Consider the following 20,595-nt stretch of genomic DNA (forward strand, 5'->3'; position numbering starts at 1 on the left):
ATTGTATGTATCTTTTGCTTCTACATCTCATAAAAATAGTAAAAAATGGTTTTTACAAAAATTAAAAAAATATATCAGGGGGGCAACCCCCCTTATGACGTACGGGTATGAAACTCCATATTATCCTATTCCCAGTCCGCTAGAATATACATTTAAAATTTCATAAAAATCTGTTCAGTCGTTCTCGAGTTATAAATGGTGTAACTAACACAACCTCGACTTTCTTTTATATTAGATTAGTTTTACTCCTTTAAGTAACTAGGTCCATTTTCCGTTGGAATTTACCAGCTGAACAGACGGGGTCGTGAATTGCAAGTTTTAGAATTCCCTTTTGTCTTCTTCGCTTCAGCATCCATCTGGCTTGCAATTTTTAGAAGCCATGGAGGTGTTACCAGGAAAATGCTCCAATAAGTTTTCAATTAAATATCTTTTAGGAATATTTTTAATATTTTTCAATATTTTTAATATTTCTATTAAGTTGAAAACTTAGACTTTAAGTATGAATGATATTTATGATACTAAAAACATGAAAAATCAATAAATTTAAACGATACATTTAAATTTTTTATTAAAATTACTATCAACTCTTAACTTTTGGTAAAAATCGATCTAACACATTAGGTGGTTTTGTTTTTGTTACATGTTTTGGTTCCTCTTCCGAGATCAGTTGACGTTTTTCTTTCACGTATTCTTTTTTTGCTTCTTCTTGCAAGATTTTCTTGTTCCGTGCCATCTTAACAGATCCTCCTTTACCCTTTGCTTTTGTTCTTGGTTCATAATTAATTTTCGGTGGTTTTAAATGCTAAAAAAATGGAAAATAAAGTTAATAATGATTTTTAAAATAATTACACTTTTATTGAGAAAAATGGTAATATTTAAAGGGCCCTGGATTAGGTTTCCAAGGTAGTAAAAATATAAATAACATGGCAAAGTTTTTCTTCTTTTTCTTGATGTGCCTATCCGTGACGAATGTTGGCGATCATCCTGGCAATCTTCACTTTATCTGCAGCAACGCGGAAAAGATTTTCTAGTGTAGTGTTATTTTTAAATAATTTAATATCTTTGAAATCCAGCCATGTAATACATTTTGTATTTGAAGATGATCACTATTTTCAAATACAAAATTTTCTCATTTTTTTAATGGAACACCCTGTATATTAGTATTGCATTTTGTAGAAAATATTACAACCTAAGGTATAATATACTTACTAGTAATTTTTTCTTGGCTTCTATTTTCGCTCTCAAGCTTGGCATATTAACATCAGAGATAATCATAGGATTTAACGTAATCAATTCTGGTTGAATCTGCAAAAAACAAATATTAACATGTTGCTACACACAGTACGACAAACATGGAAGACAATATTAAACGCGGCAAAGACTCAAGAAGAGTTGTAATGCCATTGATGATGATGATGATGGTGCATACAGTCCACTCAAAATTAACTTCGTTTAAAGTTTTGCGAACTCACGCGTATTGGGTAAATAAATCTTCTGACAATTTCGTAAGATTGATCTCACATAGAAAATCCCTTGGAGAAAACGAAGAAATATTAAGATAGATCTCTACTCTTACTTGTGAGAAATCGATTTTTCCACTGCACTATAGAAAGATAAAACAAACTCTGGAATCTGAAGTTGCTCATTTGAAGGAGCAACTAGCGATTAGTAAAATGAAATAGAAAAGTTAAAAGAACAGATATCAAGTTTTCAAGAGAAGTATAAGGTAACTCGATATAATACAAAAAGTACTTAACCCTGATTGGAACTACAATGTCAGCACTCTAAAATACTTGAAGAAAAAAGGATGTGACTGAAGATGTAAGTCTACAGGTAACCTCAGTTAAACAGAAAGAAGATAATGATCGGACTTCCCTGGAAAACCTTAAAAAGAGTAAAAAGATGGATAATGACGAGAATGGCTTAAACACGAAGTAAGGCCTATTTGGCAGGAAATAACCAAATACAGTAGAACTATAAAGGCGTAATGGGCTCAATGAGAATATCAGTATATTTCCAATGGTCTATTATATTGGAAGTGGAAAAGTCCCGATGGAGTATGTACAGTTCAAAAAGTGGTACTGCTAAAATCACGTATTACAAGTGTATTGCAAGAACTTCATAGCAGCTTTTCGGGAAGACATTTTGGAGTCAAAAGAACACTGGCCAGAGTTCGAGACAGATTTTACTGGATCAACTGTCGCCGAGATGTAGAAGATTGTGTAAGAAATGAGATTTATGTAAAGATAGAAAAGACCCTAGAAAAAGAAACCGTGGTAAAATGGCAATATCTTTCCGGAGAGCCATTTGAACAACTTGGAAGTCTATATTCTCTGTCCACTTCCGATGATAGAAAGAGGAAGCAAGTACTTAATGGTTGCAATCGATGTATTTTTCAAAATGGTCTAAAATTGCACCCCTTCCTAATCAAGAAGGGACTACAGTAGCAGAAGCATTCATAACATGTATCAAAACATGGAGTTCGTTTAGAGATACATTCTGATCAAGGGCGAAATATTGCTCAGAATTATGGCAAGAATTAATGAAAATCTTGGGTATTCAGAAGACTCACACTCTGCCTCTTCATCTGCAATCACATGGAATGGTCGAAAGACATAAAAAAATGTTTGTCAATACCTTTCAATGTTTGTCACTGATAAATAATCAAAAAGATTGGGATACTTTAGTTCCTCTATTCAGGTTAGCCTTTAAATATTCCAAACATAAAGCAACCAGTTATTCTCCATCGATGATGATCACCGAAAGACAAATGAAGCTTCCTCCAGATCTTATTTTCGGAAGATTGTCTACCTGCGAAGAAGAACTTCTATCTCTGACGTACATCGAAAATTTCAAAGAAAAATTGGAAAAAGACTACAATTCCAATCGTAACTTTGAAACTGTGAGGGCCCGTACACCGTCCGGAAGAAAATAAATTATCGAATCTACCGCACACAGTTTTCAGCTAGATGTTTATATCTAATAGTCCGTTCTTTAACGGTAAGATATTGCAAAACCTCTAAATTTTAAAGAACCCCTTGGATTGACATGAAATTTGGCATACACATAGCTAACAAGTCAAACAAAAAAAGTGATATTGTGCCGATATGTGCTTTTGCTCTGGGGGTGGTTTTCACCCCCTCTTGGGGGTGAAAAAATATTCGTCCAAAGAAAGTCAGGAAATGGATAAACTGGCTAATTTTAAGTAACTTTTGTTCTATAGAGTTTTTTCACTAAGTCAATACTTTTCGAGTTATTTGGCAGTGAATATGTTCATTTTTTTTTAACAAAATAACCACGCTTTTAGACGATTTTTCGCAAATAACTCAAATAGTAAGTATTTTGTCGAAAAAACATTCTTAGCAAAAATATAGCCTATAAAAAATTTAAAAAAATGGTGTATACATCACGTCTCTACGCCTATTAGAAGCAGAGTTATAGCTAATGAAAAATAGGTTCATATTCGTCAAATTCCAAATGGAATACTTTAACGTGAAATAACCAAAAATGAAGCACATTTCGGGGAAAACTCATTACAACTTATTTAAAGTGTTTAAAAAAAGCTTCATTTTTGTTTTATAAAAAAAATTTCTAGCATCAAAATTAAACAAGTTACGCTCAAAATAAAGTTAGTCCCTTTTGGTTTTGGTAAAAAAATCGAGAAAATCACCCCCTAATTAGTATCTTAAATGAACTTAATCGTTACGACTTCACAAGTTTCTTGACTCGTGTATATATTGTTTATATGATCTGTAAGTTTCATCGGTTCCAAGTGCTTCTTATTGACAGGGCTGTAGTTAAAAGGGGTTGAACGAGTAAGTGATCACGAATGTATGCAAATTTAGAAACACCAAATCTTAATCAATTTTTGTTTAACAGAAAAACAAAAAAATACATGATATTCAGAAAAGCAAATCTGACTTTTTTTGTTTTTCGAGATTTTTGGTATCTTTAACAATTTTTAAGTTATTTTGCAAAAAAACATATTTTTAAAAATTTTAATTTTTAAAAATTTTACTTTGAAACCAAATTTTTTCAAAAATAAGCACTTTGAATCGATGAAACTTACAGATCATATAAACACAACATAAGTAAAATAATTTGTGGAGCGGTAATGATTAATTTCATTTAAGTTGCTAATTAGGGGTTGGTCTTCCAGATTTTTTTTTGCAAAAACAAAAGGGACCAACTTTATTTTGAGCGTAACTTGCTTAAATTTAATGCTAGAAACTTTTTGTTCAGACAAACAGAAGTAAAGCTTTTTTTAAACACTTTAAAAAAGTTAAAATGGGTTTTCCCCAAAAAGTGCTTAATTTTTTGGATATTTCACGTCGAAATATTCTATTTGAAATTTGCTGAATATGAATCTATTTTTCATTGGCAATAACTCTGGTTCTACGAGATCCAGAGACCTAACGTGTACATCATTTTTTTTTTACTTTTTTATAAGCTATATTTTTGCTAAGAACGTTTTTTTCGACAGAATACTTACTTTTTGAGTTATTTGTTAAAAACCGTCTAAAAATGTGGTTATTTTGTTGAAAAATGAACATATTCACTCGCAAATAACTCGAAAAGTGTTGACTTGGCGAAAAAGCTATATAGAACAAAAGTTACTTAAAATTAGTCAGTTTACCCATTTCCGGACTTATTTTGGACATAGATTTTTTCACCCCCAAGAGGGGGTAAAAGTCACCCCCAGGGCAAAAGCAAACATCGGCACAATATCACTTTTTTTCTTTGACATGTAAGCTATACGCATGCCAAATTTCATGTCAATCCAAGCGGTTCTTTAAAATTTAGAGCAAAAACCGTGAAAGAATGGACTATAATCTTCCAAAGATATCAAGAGATTAGCTGCATACCATGGAACTGATCTATCTGATAATCAAGTTATTATTCGAGGCGAATAATTGATCTTTTTCTCTATTTCAGGAAGAGAGAAAATTCAAAGAAGTCCTTCTTAACGAAGAAAAATGTGTAGCAAACCCATCAGCAGAATGCAGCCGTTGGTTAAGTTTAATAAAAGAAGAAGTCAACAACAAGTACATACCAACAATATCGGAGTAAATGAAATCGAAGAACAAATCATCTACAATCTCATTCACAATACATATGAAGGGTATAGAATCAAAACTCGCTTTCTCCATCCATGGTCGAAATTGAGTTGTTTATATTTTCTGAATCTGTTTGTTGAACCCTACACGAATCCAGACCTAGATTGACTCAAAGTTAGCTTTATCCAATATAAATTCAATGTTAAAAGTAGACTTTTGAATCAAACCCGTCTTTCTCCTATGACAGTTCTGCGTGAAACCTGTCTTTCTCCAACCGACCAATAGTAGGCGTGTAAAGTTGGTGGAGGGGACCCACACAGATTTAATCACTCTATTTGTCTAATTCAACGTCAGTGTTTGTTTACTAGTTTTATTAACTACTAACTTTTAAAACTAACTATTTGCATAGTTTTTTCTTTTAAAACGAGTAGTATTACAGTAATATTTTTCTTCTATTCGTAATGGATGTTCAAGTGACTCCTGTAGGACCTGTTAAAAAGGCAAGGAAAAGAACACCACACACAAGCACAAGATGCAAAATGAACGGGCAAAAACTAAGAAGAAAAAAACCCGTAAGTTCAGAAAATTACAGATTTTAGGCATGATTTTCCAAGAACTATACCATTATTGGAACCGATAAGATCTGTTATACCACTATCAAGCTAATTACTTTAATTCTATTAAAATCGGCAAAAACAAAAGTTGTAAAATTCCATCTCCAAAACTTGCTTTCTCCTAACGGCTTTGTTTCAAAACTTGCTTTCTCCAAACAATAATGCCAATTATTTAATTCTTGACAAAAGTTGGATTTCACTCATTATGTAATATCAATTTCTATGGTTAAATTCTATAATATGAAACTTAAATCTGTGTAATAACTGTAATGACTTGTTTTTTACAAGTTTTTAGTGATTTGTGACAAACGAAAATTTTGGAGAAAGCGAGTTTTGATTCTATACCCCTCATATGCAACATACAATACACCAACACACATCAATGTATAAAATTTAAAAAAAACTTAATTTACACAATTACGCTATGATACAGAGTACATAAACAAATTAACACAAAATAACACACAAAAAAGAATTTGATACCCTCAAACAATTTTTTCAACCACACACTTGCTATGGCCTATAAGATCTAGGCCAAGTATGTGCATTATTGAGGTCTTTTCCTAATACTTCAGCTATAACTTACCTTTTCCAAAAGTGATTTAACTTCAGCCTCTCGTCTTTGTGTCTTAGATTGGAATGGATTAGCTTCCAAAGTATCGAAGTTGGCTTCCCCTGCTCCTGGTACTAAAATACTAGTAAATCCACGAGCCGTTCCAACACCCAACACATCTTCATATGGGCAAAAATTAAAGTTACTTATAGTGTTATTGAATCGATGTCTTAAATAAGCCTTTTTTGCAGGTGTTGTACAGCAATCTCTAAAATGTTATAATCATTTTTAAATAACTATTACTAAAAAGCGACAAAACTCGCGTGTAAAATAGACAGATAGTTGAACGATATTTTATACTTGCCAATCTTCTACAGTAGCGCGTCATCAAAACGGAAAACGCGTTCCAAGATTGCGGCTTTAATTTTGAATATTTTGTCGACATATTTGGCACACACATTCGTAATATAGTAAAGAATGGCGGTACAGAGCTATAATGGCTATAATTAAATAAAATGTTATTCTGAAGCTATTTCCTTGTAGCATTTTTGTAATCAACTATTTTAAATACGAAGTAAGCCACACCTTTACTAAAAAAATTATTTTATTAACATTTTATTATTTTATTATATTACAAAATATTAATAAATTATACAAAAATGTTCTTGCTTAGTAAAAAATTCTTCTAATAATTTATTTAATCTAACTCATTTATATCGGTAATTCAGACATATATTATACATTTTAAAGTAGAAAACTGAAGAACAAAAAAATACACTTTCTTCAAATAAACTTTTTTATCCCATGCCTAGATTTTGTGTCATATTGAAACGAAAATGTGTGTCATATTGAAACGAAATGAAAATTTTTCATCTCTAACAAGAAATCGAACATATTAGGTTTGTTCTAGCATCAGTTTCAAACGGTTTGAAACCATCAGCGAATAGTCGACCAGTGCGAGTAGAGGGGATAGCACTGGTGACTGTATTATGTTCTCTCACTGACCAACTGTTTGCTGACGGTTTCTGACTAGTTTGACTGTTTGCTAAAACAAACCTTTTTTTTTTTCTCTCTGATTCTGGCCTTGGTTTAGAACTAGAACCTTTAGCCACGTAATTGTATAACTTATCACTAACTCAGGTGTAATGTGTAGTGTGTGTGTTGAGTAAGTGTCTTGTTACTTTGTAAAGTCGATGTCATTGTCTTTGCAAAGAGACGCTAATTGTATCCGAACGTCTGCGGTCCCTCTGGTGAGTACCGATCCCATAGAACAAACCTTATATAACTAAATAACTGATTAGGCAACATAGGAGAAAAGTCACTGTCATTTTGACAAACCTGCGTCAGATTTTTAAGTCTAATAGCACGACTATCTGTTCTGTTATCTGTATCGATAGCTGTTCAGTGCAGTAGTGTATTATTTTAAGAATTCGTTAGTGTTGATTCATAGGGAAGTAGTGTTTATTTTATAATTAATTTATTATAATTTTGTGTAATAGAATATTAAGTTGTTGGACTATTTGAAAAAATAGATTATTGTTAATTGTGAGTTTTACTTATAGGTAAGTATATTTACGTAAAAATATTTTGAATTCTAATGCGAGTATATAAAGTTTTAGGAGAATTTTTGAAGTTATACTTCTTTACGATCCAGGGTGAAATTTTATACTTGCCAGTTTATACTGAATATATTAGTGTTTTTAGTAAATGTATTATTTATTATAATTCTTGTGTCTTTGGATTTGTCTTCCTCGGGAATAAAATATTTTATAATAATAGTAAGTATTGTCCTTGTCACGATCATTTTTCAGTGCGTAACAAATGATAGGAAAAAGGGTAAATTCGTGATAATACACATTTATGACATTTATTCTAACATGACATTTTAGTTAAATCTAACAGTTGTCACATTTTATTTTCAATTTGGAATAAAAACAAATCAAATGTGTCTCTTGCATTTATAAAATGGTATTTTCTTTGATTTGTATAGTCTTATTATTAGATTTTATATATTTAATTTAAGAAAGAACTAGAGATTTGACTTTTTATAAAACTGCTTTTTATTTCTTCAACAACTACTACTTTCATTTTTATCAACAACAACCTACTTTTTTTTATATACATTTTAAATAACAACCTAAAGGGTGGTTTATATGAACATTACAAAAACATATTCCAATACTTATAAATTATACAGATTATTTTTTTCACCTGTCAAATTCTGACGTTTTTGCTTTTTCAGCCAATCACCACGCGTCGTTCTAGCCAATCATTGAGTGCTATACTGATAAAACAGCCTCTTCCTTGATAAAACAGTCTCTTCCCTGATAAAACTTAAGGTACCCTAAATTTCACATAATACGTACATATCTGTATTTACTAACTTAATTTATGAACAGCCCTGGTACATAGATATTTTAAAAACACTAACCACGATATACTCAGATTTTCTACAGTTTTTATTTTCAAAATCAATATTTCTAAACTTTTCATAAACGTCAAACAGAACCGATGTAAACCGTACACAGAACACAGAACTAATTCTTCTATTTTGTTGCCGATTTCAACAAACCAGTGTTATCACATAAAAGGATTCGATATTGGTTCACAAAATAATCTTTTCAAATACCACTCGTCCTCTAAATTTTGCTTGATAAATTTTTTCGTTTTCATACCTAAACTTCTTTATTTAGGGTAAAATCACTCAAACACACCGAAATCACTCGTCCTTCGGACTCGTGATTTTATCATTCGGTTTGTTTTCGTAATTTTACCAAATAAAGAAGTTTTCGTGAAAACAAAAAAATTTATCGATAAAATTTAGAGGACTCGTGGTATTACCTTTGATTATATTTGTAATATTATGATCTAATTAAAAAAAATTATTTTTGAAGTTATACTTCTTTACGCTCGATATGAGGGTGAATTTTTATATGTTAAAACCTACGATCCCGGCGCATGCGCATTATAACTTTGTTCTGAATGGATGTTCAAATGACATGTCAAAAATTATTCAATATGTCGGCTGTGGTTTGATTATTTATGGTGGTTGCGTTTTGAAATTTGTGTAAAAAGAAACAACAAACAAAAGTTAGTTAATAGTTATACTGCATTTTTAAATAGTTTTCATATATATTTTTGAACTTTTGGACTATTTTGGACAAGGACTCATTCTAATTTGGTAAGTAGTTTTTATTATAATCATATTCTAATTATACATTTGGATTAGGTTGGTATAAATTTATTTTCTCAAGAATGGGGATTTTAGAAAGAAATCCGAAATTAGGTCCGATTTTTATTTTTAAATTATGATTTTTTGGTGTAGATTTATTTATCTAGTAGGTATGTAATGCTTTGATTTACATGCTTAATTTGATTACCAACAAAAGTTCTACCAATCTTCATCTAATATATTGTTTTCTTACTGTTTTGATATATTTTAATATTTTCTTCCACAAAAATCAAACTACATAATTTGATTTAAATTCAGAATAACTGTCAAACAGTAAAACGTTCAGTTGACCTATTTTTCCGCATGACAAATAATGAGTATAGTATTTTTACTACAAAAACGTTATTACGTAGGTCAAAATTTTTGACGTAAGAGAACTGTCAAAACATTAGAATGTGACTTTTCATTATTGCTATGTTTATTATAAACACGGCAATAATGAAAAGTCACATTCTAATGTTTTGGCAGTTCTCTTACGTCAAAAATTTTGACCTACGTAATAACGTTTTTGTAGTAAAAATACTATAATTGGATGAGTGAGGCTAGGCTTCGATTACGAATCAAAGCGTACCCAAATTCGCGGGTTCGAATCCCGATGCAAGTTTTTATTTTTTTATGCATTTTATGATTGTAAGTATATTTATTATATAATTTTTTTTCAGAAAATGCGTATTTAAAATTTTTGTCAACAATTATTATCGTTCAGAAATCATTTTTTCTTTGTGGCATTTTTCAATGTGTTTGTGTGCGTTTTATTCTTTTATTTTTTTAAATTTTTGGTATTGTCTTAATAAAAATTTTGGGAAAGTAGTAAGTATTAAAATTAGTTTAATATTTAAATAAAATATAAATAAACTGTTTAAAGTACATTATCTCAATTTCGTTAAAATCACATAATATGTAATAGAAGTATAACTTCTTACGTGCGTACAAAGTACACACACATTCTTTTTTTTATTATGGCGCCATCTATCGACAACTAGAATAACTAGAATAAATGTTATAAAAATGTCACCGACGAAATGTAATCACCGACGTGCCTTTTTTTCTGTCACATACAATTTGATGCGTTAGAAAGAAATCGAAAAACTGTGACGCACTGAAAGGTGATCATGAGAAATACTGTATAATATTTACTTTCAATTTTAAAGTATTTTTATACCTCACTTCTATTGAATTTGTCAGTATGTAAGAGAAATCTTGTAAGCTGTCAAAGCAAAGGGGGTTTAGCTCGGTGGTAGCGCGTTCGACCGGAGATCGAGAGGTCCCTGGTTCAATTCCGTGTGTTGTCTTTTTTTTATTTTTAGTATTGTTTTAGTAAAAATTTTTGGAAAGTAGTAAGTAAAAATTAGTTTAATCTCTAAATACAAATAACCTGTTGAAAGTATATTTACTTCGTTGAAATCATATAATAGAAGTATAACTTCTTACTTCTTACGTGCGTACAAAGTACACACACATTCTTTTTTTTATTCTAAAAATATTATCAATAGTTTAAAAAAATGGGAAAAGTTCATTTAAAGTTCTATTAAAAAAAAAGGGATGAAACTAGTTATGCTTTTGGCGCACTATGAACTAAATAAAATAAGACGGCTCTTGTTTCGCTTCACAACAAAAGGGTTGTTTTATTTAATTATTTATTTATTTATATATATTTACGAGCAAAGCTCATTGCAATAAAACATTACAGAAGATATGAAGAACTAACAAAATATTACAAATATACGTAAAATACAATAAGATACAATAAACACTACGACAATAAAGCAAGTCAAAAAGTAAAAATAACAGGTAAAGATATATAATCACAAGTTTAAAATATTCAAGAACATAAAACTAGAGGGTGCAATCCTTTAGCGTTTTTAAAAATCGCGAACTATCCGCAAAGAAATCCACACAATTGGAGCAAGTATTTGCCTGTCTAGAAACCCTCGAGATGAAAGAATTTGCAGTGAAGTTAGTTCTGCTGATGGGAGTATGAAACGTAGATCTTGAACGTGTGATTCTGGAGGGAATATGTAAACCTACTTCCTCCAGGAGCTCAGGGCAGTCGTGAATTGAATTTATAATATTATACAACATGTACATGTCCTTCTTTTTCCGTCTGCTTGATAAGGTGTCAATGTTAAGTTCTAGTTCAAGATCCATATAATTCCAGTCTCTACGGTTTGTTTTGAATGCGACGAACCTAAGGAATAGGTGCTGGATCCTTTCAATCTTACAGTTGTATGTCTCATAGGCGGGTGACCAGACGCAAGATGCATATTCCACGATTGGCCTCACCATTGCACAGTACAACAGTTTAAACGATCTCAACTGCTTAAAGTCTTGGGAGCATCTTTTAATAAAACCTAACAATTGAAGCGATTTTGAGATGATATTGCTTATATGAATATTGAAAGATAGTCCAGAGTCAAGTGTAACTCCAAGATCTTTTATGGATGTGACTGTTGTGATATTTATATCACCTATTTTGTATGTGAAAGAGATAGGAATTTTCGAACGCGTGAATGAAATGTGAAAACATTTGCAGGAGTTGAGAACCATGTCATTGTTGCTGCACCATTCTTTCAACCGATTCAAATCGGACTGAAGCCTTAAACAGTCGAGTGGATTCCTAATGTGGCAGTAAAACTTAACATCGTCAGCAAATAAAAGAAATTTCGCATATTGGAAACAGTCTTTTATATCGTTAATAAAAACATTAAACAACAAAGATCCAAGATGAGATCCCTGCGGTACGCCCGAAGGGACAACTATTTCGTAGGAAAAATAGCTGTAGAGCTTGACGATTTGTTTTCTGTCCAGAAGATATTCCCTAAGCCACAGCAGAAGTGAACCATGTATCCCTAATCGCTGCAATTTTTCTAATAGAATATTGTGATTAACTCTGTCGAAAGCCTTAGAGAAGTCGGTGTACAGGGCGTCCACCTGTAGTCCTTCGTCCAAGGCGTTCAGTAAGAAGTTAGTATATGTCAGCAAATTGAGTTCAGTTGACTTATGGCGCCTGAAACCAAACTGCTGTTCCAATAGAACACTGTTCAAGGAGGGTGTAAGGAAATCACAGACAAGTGATTCGAATAGTTTAGGAATAGAGTTTAGGATACTAATAGGTCTATAGTTGGACACAAGACTTTTGTCTCCTGTTTTGTGTAAGGGCAATAGGAAACTGGTCTTCCAAACATTTGGAAAGCTTCCACTAGCTAAAGACTTGTTAAAGATGAGAAATAATGGCCGAGCTAAATTAAATGCACAGTACTTGAGCAAGCTTGATGGGATGCCATCAGGTCCCGGGCCTTTAGAAGGATTGAGGTTACACAATTTAGAGTAAATGTCAGAGATGGATAGTTTACATGATGATAGGTTTAAGGGTGAAGAAGTGATGTCTTCGGGGAAATCAACAACAACAGAGGAGTAAACTGATGAAAAGAAATCAGCAAATAAATTCGCAATATCTTTACCAGATGAACTAGTTTTACCGTTGTGAGATAACTCAGAAGGAATTCCATTTGATTTTCTTTTGTTATTGATAAAAGACCAAAACTTATTCAGACCGCCGGGAAGAGAGTTTTCAGTAGACAATGTAAAGTTTAAATAGTCACGCTTGGCAAGTATCTGGGACTGAGATCGGAGCTCTGAGAACTGTTTGTAAAGGTAACTGGTTTTTGGCAGCTTGAACTCTTTAAGTCTCCTGTGTGCTGTCTTCTTTCTAATAATACACGATTTTAGTTCCGAAGAGTACCAGATAGGAAATTTTCTAGAAGAGAATTTTTTAACAGGAACATAGATGTCAATAGCTGAGTACAGAATATCATATAAAATGTTAACCATTTCATCGACTGAACATCCAATCATTAAAGTATCCCAGTTGACACAATCGAGATAGCCTTTAATTAGAGAAAAGTTTGCTGATTTAAAGTCATGATAGTAACCCTCCGGTAAAAGTCCCTCATTATATCTGGTAGTTATGGGTAGTTCAAACACCAGTGGGGGATGATATTGGTCAGGAGGGATTAAAATGTCTGTAGGTTCAACAACGGCGATATCTTTATTTTGGACCAGTATCAAATCTAATAAAGAATTAGAGGTATTTGGGCAAACGTTAATCTGGTATAGATTATGCAGACAGGATAGATTTGAGATAATCTCAATGGATGTTCTTTCGTTAGGAGTAGCAAGGTGATTAAATGTGGCTGATGAACTGAAATTGTCATGGGACCACGATGCATTAGGCAGATTAAAGTCACCCATAAAGTTTTTGATTTTTTTATTATTATTTCGTGCAAATACTTATGTTAACATAAAATTTTCATCCATTTTGGTTTATTTTTATAAATATTTATTGACTAATAATAAAATTGTTTTTTATTACTTCCATTTAGCGCCCCTATGAGTATATTGTCAAAATATTGATCTTAGGTAATGTCAAATATTGCCACTGAGCCACTGTTGCCAAAAGTTTCGCAGAACTGTCGAAAAAGGGTATGATACTATCTCCCGAAGTTATATTGATGACGGGCTACTGAATACTCTTAACGTTGCTATGATTAATGTGTGTCGAACTTTTATATTGGTCCACTATTTCAAATGTAGCTGCGATACACCGATACACTGTATTAACTACGTATGTCCCGTTTTTATTTGGTTTATTCTGTATGTATATATTTACCTGTAAATTTCCACAACATTTCCCATTCCTGTAGCCAATAATCTTTTCTGAGAAAAATTTAAATTATTTGCTGCTTGAATGAGTTTATACTCTTGAACAGGCCCCTCTAATTTTCGTACATCCCATATTTTTAATTCTCTGTTTGATGCTGAGGTAGCCATATATCTAAAACAATTTACAAAGTCTTTTATTTATACATAATAACAAGCATAGTAGATAACAAGCAGTGCACATCTAATCTACAGCTGCAGTCACTGAATAATTTACACCTTCATTCTCACATTTGTTTTTATTTCTTTTTTGATTTATTTATTTGCCTTTTATTTTGATTTTTTAATTTTAATCAACCTATTCTGGGTCCATCACTGATAATTAACGTCACTTTGGCGTAAAAAGTGTCTTTAAACGGGGTAAATATTCAAAAATTCGGCTACTAGATATGCTAGGGATGTAAACTATTCAATGGCCACAACTGTATTCTCTTTCTCACAGGCAACTTTCAGTGCGTCACAGTTTTTCGGTTTCTTTCTAACACATTAAGCTGGAAGTGACAGAAAAAAGGTACGTCTGTGATTAAAATCATTTATAACATTTATTGTAGTTGTTGATAGATGGCGCTAATATCGAACAAAAAATTATGTATGTATTATCTATACGAATATAATATATGTACAATTTATAAAACTATACAAATCAAAGAATATACCTTTTTATAAATGAAATAAACACAATTGATTTGTTTTTATACCAAATTACGATCACGATTCTGACAACTGTAAGTTTTAATTAAAATGTCATGCTATGATATGATTCTCTACATTATTAAAATCATATATTACATCATTAATGACACACTGAAAGACTGAGAAGAAGTTTAAACTATAGTCGTATAGATATGTAATATGTAAATAATCAGTAAATCGGTAAACCTAAATCTTTTTTTTGATTATAGCGCCATCTATCAACAACTGGAATAACTATTATACATGTGTATGTATCACGGACGTGCCTTTTTTCTGTCACTTGCGTCACACTGAAAAAAGCCTCTGAGAAGAACCGTACCACTACTTCAAATATTTCCTGAATCATAAAACTTAAATTTATGTATTTTGAGTAGAAAATTCTACATTTTGATTGGACAATGTTTGCATTCATAAACTTACGTTCCTGTAGGATCAACGTGAAGTCCAACGATAGGTGCTTTGTGGCAAAGCATTTTGGCTAAAGGATCTCTAGAAGTAGGTGACCAAAATGACACAACACCTTTAGCATGTCCTGTACATAATGTAGCATTCCACGGATTTTGAGATAATACAGATAATCTACCTAATCCGGTATTGTAAAGGCCAGCGATTTGTCCTATGGATATATCTAACCAGCCTAAGTACCCTTCATCACTCTAAAATAACATGTTTATTATTAGTATACAATTTCAAAATTTAAATTATATTTTAATGAAATTAGTAAGTAAAGGATTCTCAATCTAAGGCAACAAACAAATCCTCAATTCTTGATTCTTCTTCTTTAAGTGTAGTCTCCCAATCAGAGGTTGGATATCATCATCACTATCTTTACTCTAACGCTGCTCTGAAAAGTTCTATTGAACTGCATTTAAGTACATCAGCTAAATTTTTTAACCATCTCCATATCTCTCTATCTATCTCTCTCTATCTCATTGAAAACGCATTGAAATTGTGTTGAAAAAACGCAAATAATATTAAGTTCTTCAGGATACCTTATAATAAATGAAAATGATAAAAATATAGATCTGCCACCAATTTATACTGAGAAAAAAATTTAATAGGGCTTTTCATTGATTGTCATTTGTTTCGAACTTCTGTCAGATTGCATATAATCCATGTAATATTTACACACAGATTATACGACATATGACAGAAGCTGGAAACAAATGACTGTGAATGAAAAGCCCTATTGTAGGTTCACGTAAACAATAATAATCAATATGTATTAATTCACTTACACAACTTGCCAAAAGAAAATGGTAAGGTAAAAATTCCATTCTTGATACTTTATTTAATCTCTTCACACAATGTAGTTCAATCCCCTGATTGTCGTAAATATACACCCAATTTTTCTGAGCAACAGCGAACATCGTTTCTATGTGTAACCAAGAAATATCATGAACAGATTCCATAACATTAATTTCACAATGTAGTTTTTTTGTTATCCAATCAAATGCAGCTACATGGCCCACTTTACCTCCTATTAATAAGTGCCTACCATTCTTTGTATATTTTGCTCTATATGGACCAAAATTTAATCTTAAATCAAAGTGCTTTGAAGCAGCAGCTATATCTACTTCCCTAACTAAGTGTTTTTGGGTGAACTGGGTTGTTGTTTCACCACTATCTGCTTCCAAATATCTGAAATGAAAGTTTTAATTGTAAATATATATTTATGGAATTGGTATTTTACCTTTATTGGTCATTTAACCAGGATAATTTCAAACTTCTGAAGAAAAAAAGGTGTTAACACAGCTCTAAAAAACAATTATTAGGATAAATGGATAAAAACAAATTGGAATGTGGAATGTAAGAAGTTGTTTTCAAGCTGGTAAATTATATAATTTGTAATAAGAAATGAACTGACTAAAAATCAATATTCTCGGAAATAGTGAAGTCAGATGGATGGCTAATGATAAATACCCTACAAGCTTTTGGGATGCTATGCTATTCTGGAAGCGACAATGAGGAAAGCCATCCAAAAGGAAAAGAAACCCTCAGCTGAATTTACAACTAAGAATCAAGTTCCTAAAATGTTATGTGTATCCTGTATTACTATATGGATGTGAAACCTGGATCATGAAGGTTAATATGATGAACAATTTAGAAGCCTTCGAGATGTGGTCAGAATGCTTCGAGAATGCTCAGAAATCTTGGGTTCAACGCATTTCAAACAGAGAAGTCTTAAACAGAGTAGGTCAAGGAGAAGGTGAGTTAATCAAGATGATAAAAGAGAGAAAATTTGAATATCTGAGGCATATAATGAGAGGTAGCAGATACAGGATGCTGCAGTTAATACTCAACTGAAAGATCGACGAAAAAAGAAGAATTGGTAGGAAGAAATATTCATGGCTCCAAAACCTTCGTCAATGGACTGGCTTATCAGCAGATCAACTATTACATGCAGCACAAGATCAAGAACAATTCATGGAAGCTACCCACGCCTAAATTTGGGCACAGCATTTAAAGAAGAAGAAGAAGAATCCAAAAGAAGTCAGAATTTTGGTGGATAAAATTATCAATAGCTCAATCATTGGCTTTATTCCTCTATCAGAAAGAGTAATAAGTCTATGTACCTACAGCTCAGAGTGAAGATAAGAATATTGAAGAATTTTACAGTCATATTGAATAGGTATTAACATGAAAATACTTATTATATGGGTGATCTCAATGCCAAGATTCGTTTATTACCACGGCCTCCAAGGGATCTAGACTTAAATCCGCTAGAGCATGCATGGAATATTCTGGGACAACTTATGTGACGTAACCATGGTCAGTTTTAAACCATGAATGATTTGGAGCAAGCAGTTCCTGACGAATGGGAGCAAATCCCTCAGGCAGACTTTGTTGTCTCAATCCAAAGTATGCCTGATCAAATGAGAGCCATGATTAGGGTTCGTGGAGGTAATACAGTGAAGCCCCGATAAGTCGGCCCCCGATAATCCGGAAGTCCGGCTAACCCGGACCGATTTTCATCAGACAAAACAAACATTTTTTCACTTTGACTAAGTTTTTTACCAAGAAATAAGTAATACTGTATACTATACAACTGTACTACGTAATTTAGATGTACTGTGCATATATGTATTTCATGTTTTTGTAATTATAATGTGTATTTGTTTATTATTTATATGTATTTTACTAATTTTTACCATATTCTCCGGCTAATCCGGATTTTCGATAACCCGGATCGGCCGCAGTCCCGATTCATCCGACTTATCGAGGTTCCACTGTACACCCTATTAAAATAAATATTGTTTTTCATAAGAAAAATGTTTCAATTTTTTGATTTTTAAATGTATTAATGCAACACTGTTTAGTTGTAAATAAAGATGTATATGCCGGCTGGTAGATTATGAAAAGGCATTTGATAGAGTTAGGCAAGACCAACTCATAATGATTTTGAAACAAAAGCACATGGACAAGCAAGATACAACAATAATAGAAAACTTATATTATAACCAGACAGCATACATAAAATCGATAACACACAATTGGAGAACCTCAAAATTAAAACAGGGGTATAGCAAGGTTGCATTCTGTCTCCATTGCTATTTAACTTGTACTTAAAAGTTATTATGCCAGTCTTACTGGGCAAGAAAACAGCTGGCATTGCAGTTTTCCCAATATCTCTACATACATAATTATTGTACTAATTCTACTCACCCTGAATCTTCTGTCAATAAAACTTCTGTTTTAGCTGATTCCTCTATCGCAAATTTAATATTTTTCTCTTTTCTTTGAATTATTTTTTGGTGTGTGGATGTTCTAACACCTTTGACATCAACTTCCTCACCTCTGGTATACTTTTCTATTAATTCTTTTGGTGGTTTAGCTTTTCCCTTAAATTTTTTATTTTCATTATTTTGTTTTGCTTCCGTTTTTACCTTCCCCGTTTTAACCTTTCCTTTAAATTGTTTATTTCCTTTACTATTTTGCTTTTCTTCAGTTTTTACTTTGGGATCATTTGATCCAGCAGTGGAAAAATAGCGAACGTGGGGCTAAAAAATATTGATTATCATTTATTAGACTTGTTATAGATTTAGAGAAAACATGCCGTTGTGCCAACTTACCTTCCCCATTATAAAATTTCTGTTATAAAACTTTATTATTATTATTTATATTGTTATTCCCAAAAGACGAAACATGCCAAACATGTGTCAATTTGTTAGGTTAGGTTAGAATGTTAAACAGAAACAGTAAACAGTGTTGCCACTTGCCACGCCAACCGGCCAACCATTTTTGAGAGAATTGAAGCAGGCTAGAGGGCGTTATTTTCGGCGGAAAATATATAAGGGGGCAAAAATTTTAAAAGTTTACTTAAGAAAATTTTGAAAAATCTCGCTTATTTTAGTTTTATTTAGGATTTTTATTATGAATAATGAAGTTTGAGCCTTGTTTTATCAAATTGAACTTGTAAACAAGTCAAACGATTGTTTTATGCCAAAACAATTACATATAACAATTATTAACACAGTTATCCTGCGGGTTTAATATTCCAATTAGGTCTTCTTCTTCTTGCCTGGATGCCTGTCCGTTCCGAACGTTAGCGATCATTCTGGCTATGATGATTTTGTCTCTCAGGTTAGCAAGCCATAGGATATTCTTCTTCGTCCTGGAGCCCTCTGCTTTTTCCTTCAATTTTTCCTTGCAATGCAAAATGCATTGGAGTAGCTCGTATCTGCCGTGATTTCTACAAATGTTGACCAAATCTGCGGTTGTGTTCATCCTCCGTAGCACTTCTTCATTGGTGACTTTGTCTGTCCATGGTAGTATCTTCAGGATCCTTATGTACAACCAAAATAGCTCAAAAGCCTGTAGTTTCGATAGAGTTTCCGCCTTCAATGTCCACGTTTCTACTCCGTATAGAATAACTGGAGTACACGTAACATTTAATGAGCCTTATTTTTGTTTCTAGATGGGGTCATGGCTCTTGAACACAGAGCTCATAGTCAAGAATGCACTTTTTGCCTTTCCGACGTCTAATCTATTGGGTATATTGTTCCACGACTCGCATTGATTGTAGTTCCCAAGTAGTGGCAGAAGTGGTATTGTGTGGGACACGTTCAATTCTCATTTGGTTCACATACAGACTTGCCCAGTTATTTCCGTGCTGACGATCATTAGCTTGGTTTTGCTGGTGTTTAGATATATCAGATATATCCAGTACTTCATCTATAGATACTTGATCCCGTTATTTTTTTTCAATAAGTTTTGTAGCCCTTCTATGGTATTGGAAAACACTATATTGTATCATCTGCATACCGCAGGTTACTGAGCTTGACATCACAGCTGACATCTCTACATTTCTGAAACAACACCTGCATGCTAAGTAAAGCCTTCCTCATACCAACTGCGTTCACAAATCCAAAACTGATTGGGTGCAATTCGTTCTTCGCAATTTCGGTAAATTCTTCTGAGAAAGACTTTTAAAAACAACTTCAGCAGATGGCTCATTAGGCCTATAGTCTTCACAAACTTTTGCTCCTGGTTTTTTGGGCAATAATGGTACGAACTCAGATTTTAACCACTCTGCTGGTATTTTTACTGATGCCTTTTGTCCTACCCAAAACGGACGCATATGACCGGTAATACAAATTCGCAATTGATGGAATCATTTTATCTCTGGAAGATAAATAGATAGGTGTAATACATACCAGTTTTCGTTTTTCTAAATAGAACCGACGTATACTGCAGTGGTATTAAAAGCGACCAATTAATACAAAT

The 20,595-nt window shown here is 32.5% G+C and overlaps 1 protein-coding gene across 1 annotated transcript; it reads right to left on the reverse strand.

The window, feature by feature from the left end:
* Window positions 1-551: 551 nt before the first annotated feature.
* Window positions 552-19,091, reverse strand: LOC114335112 (WD repeat-containing protein 46). Its single transcript, XM_028285286.2, has 8 exons — window positions 18,942-19,091; window positions 18,535-18,869; window positions 16,107-16,509; window positions 15,289-15,524; window positions 14,126-14,290; window positions 6,258-6,492; window positions 1,210-1,305; window positions 552-802 (listed from the first exon to the last, which is right to left on the reverse strand). Exons 1-8 carry the CDS (start codon window positions 18,948-18,950, stop codon window positions 581-583), a joined length of 1,701 nt encoding a protein of 566 aa, XP_028141087.1. The 5' UTR covers window positions 18,951-19,091; the 3' UTR covers window positions 552-580.
* Between the last annotated feature and the right edge of the window lie 1,504 nt (window positions 19,092-20,595).

The sequence above is a fragment of the Diabrotica virgifera genome, chromosome 1 (genome assembly GCF_917563875.1).
Source record: "Diabrotica virgifera virgifera chromosome 1, PGI_DIABVI_V3a".
NCBI lineage: Eukaryota > Metazoa > Arthropoda > Insecta > Coleoptera > Chrysomelidae > Diabrotica > Diabrotica virgifera.

Excerpts from the sequence above, each read along its gene's own strand:
- LOC114335112 (XM_028285286.2), bottom strand. Across the intron at positions 15,525-16,106 it reads ATTTTCTTTTGGCAAGTTGT|AGTGATGAAGGGTACTTAGG; the intron begins GTAAGTGAATTA and ends ATGTTATTTTAG. Across the intron at positions 14,291-15,288 it reads CACGTTGATCCTACAGGAAC|ATATATGGCTACCTCAGCAT; the intron begins GTAAGTTTATGA and ends AAATTGTTTTAG.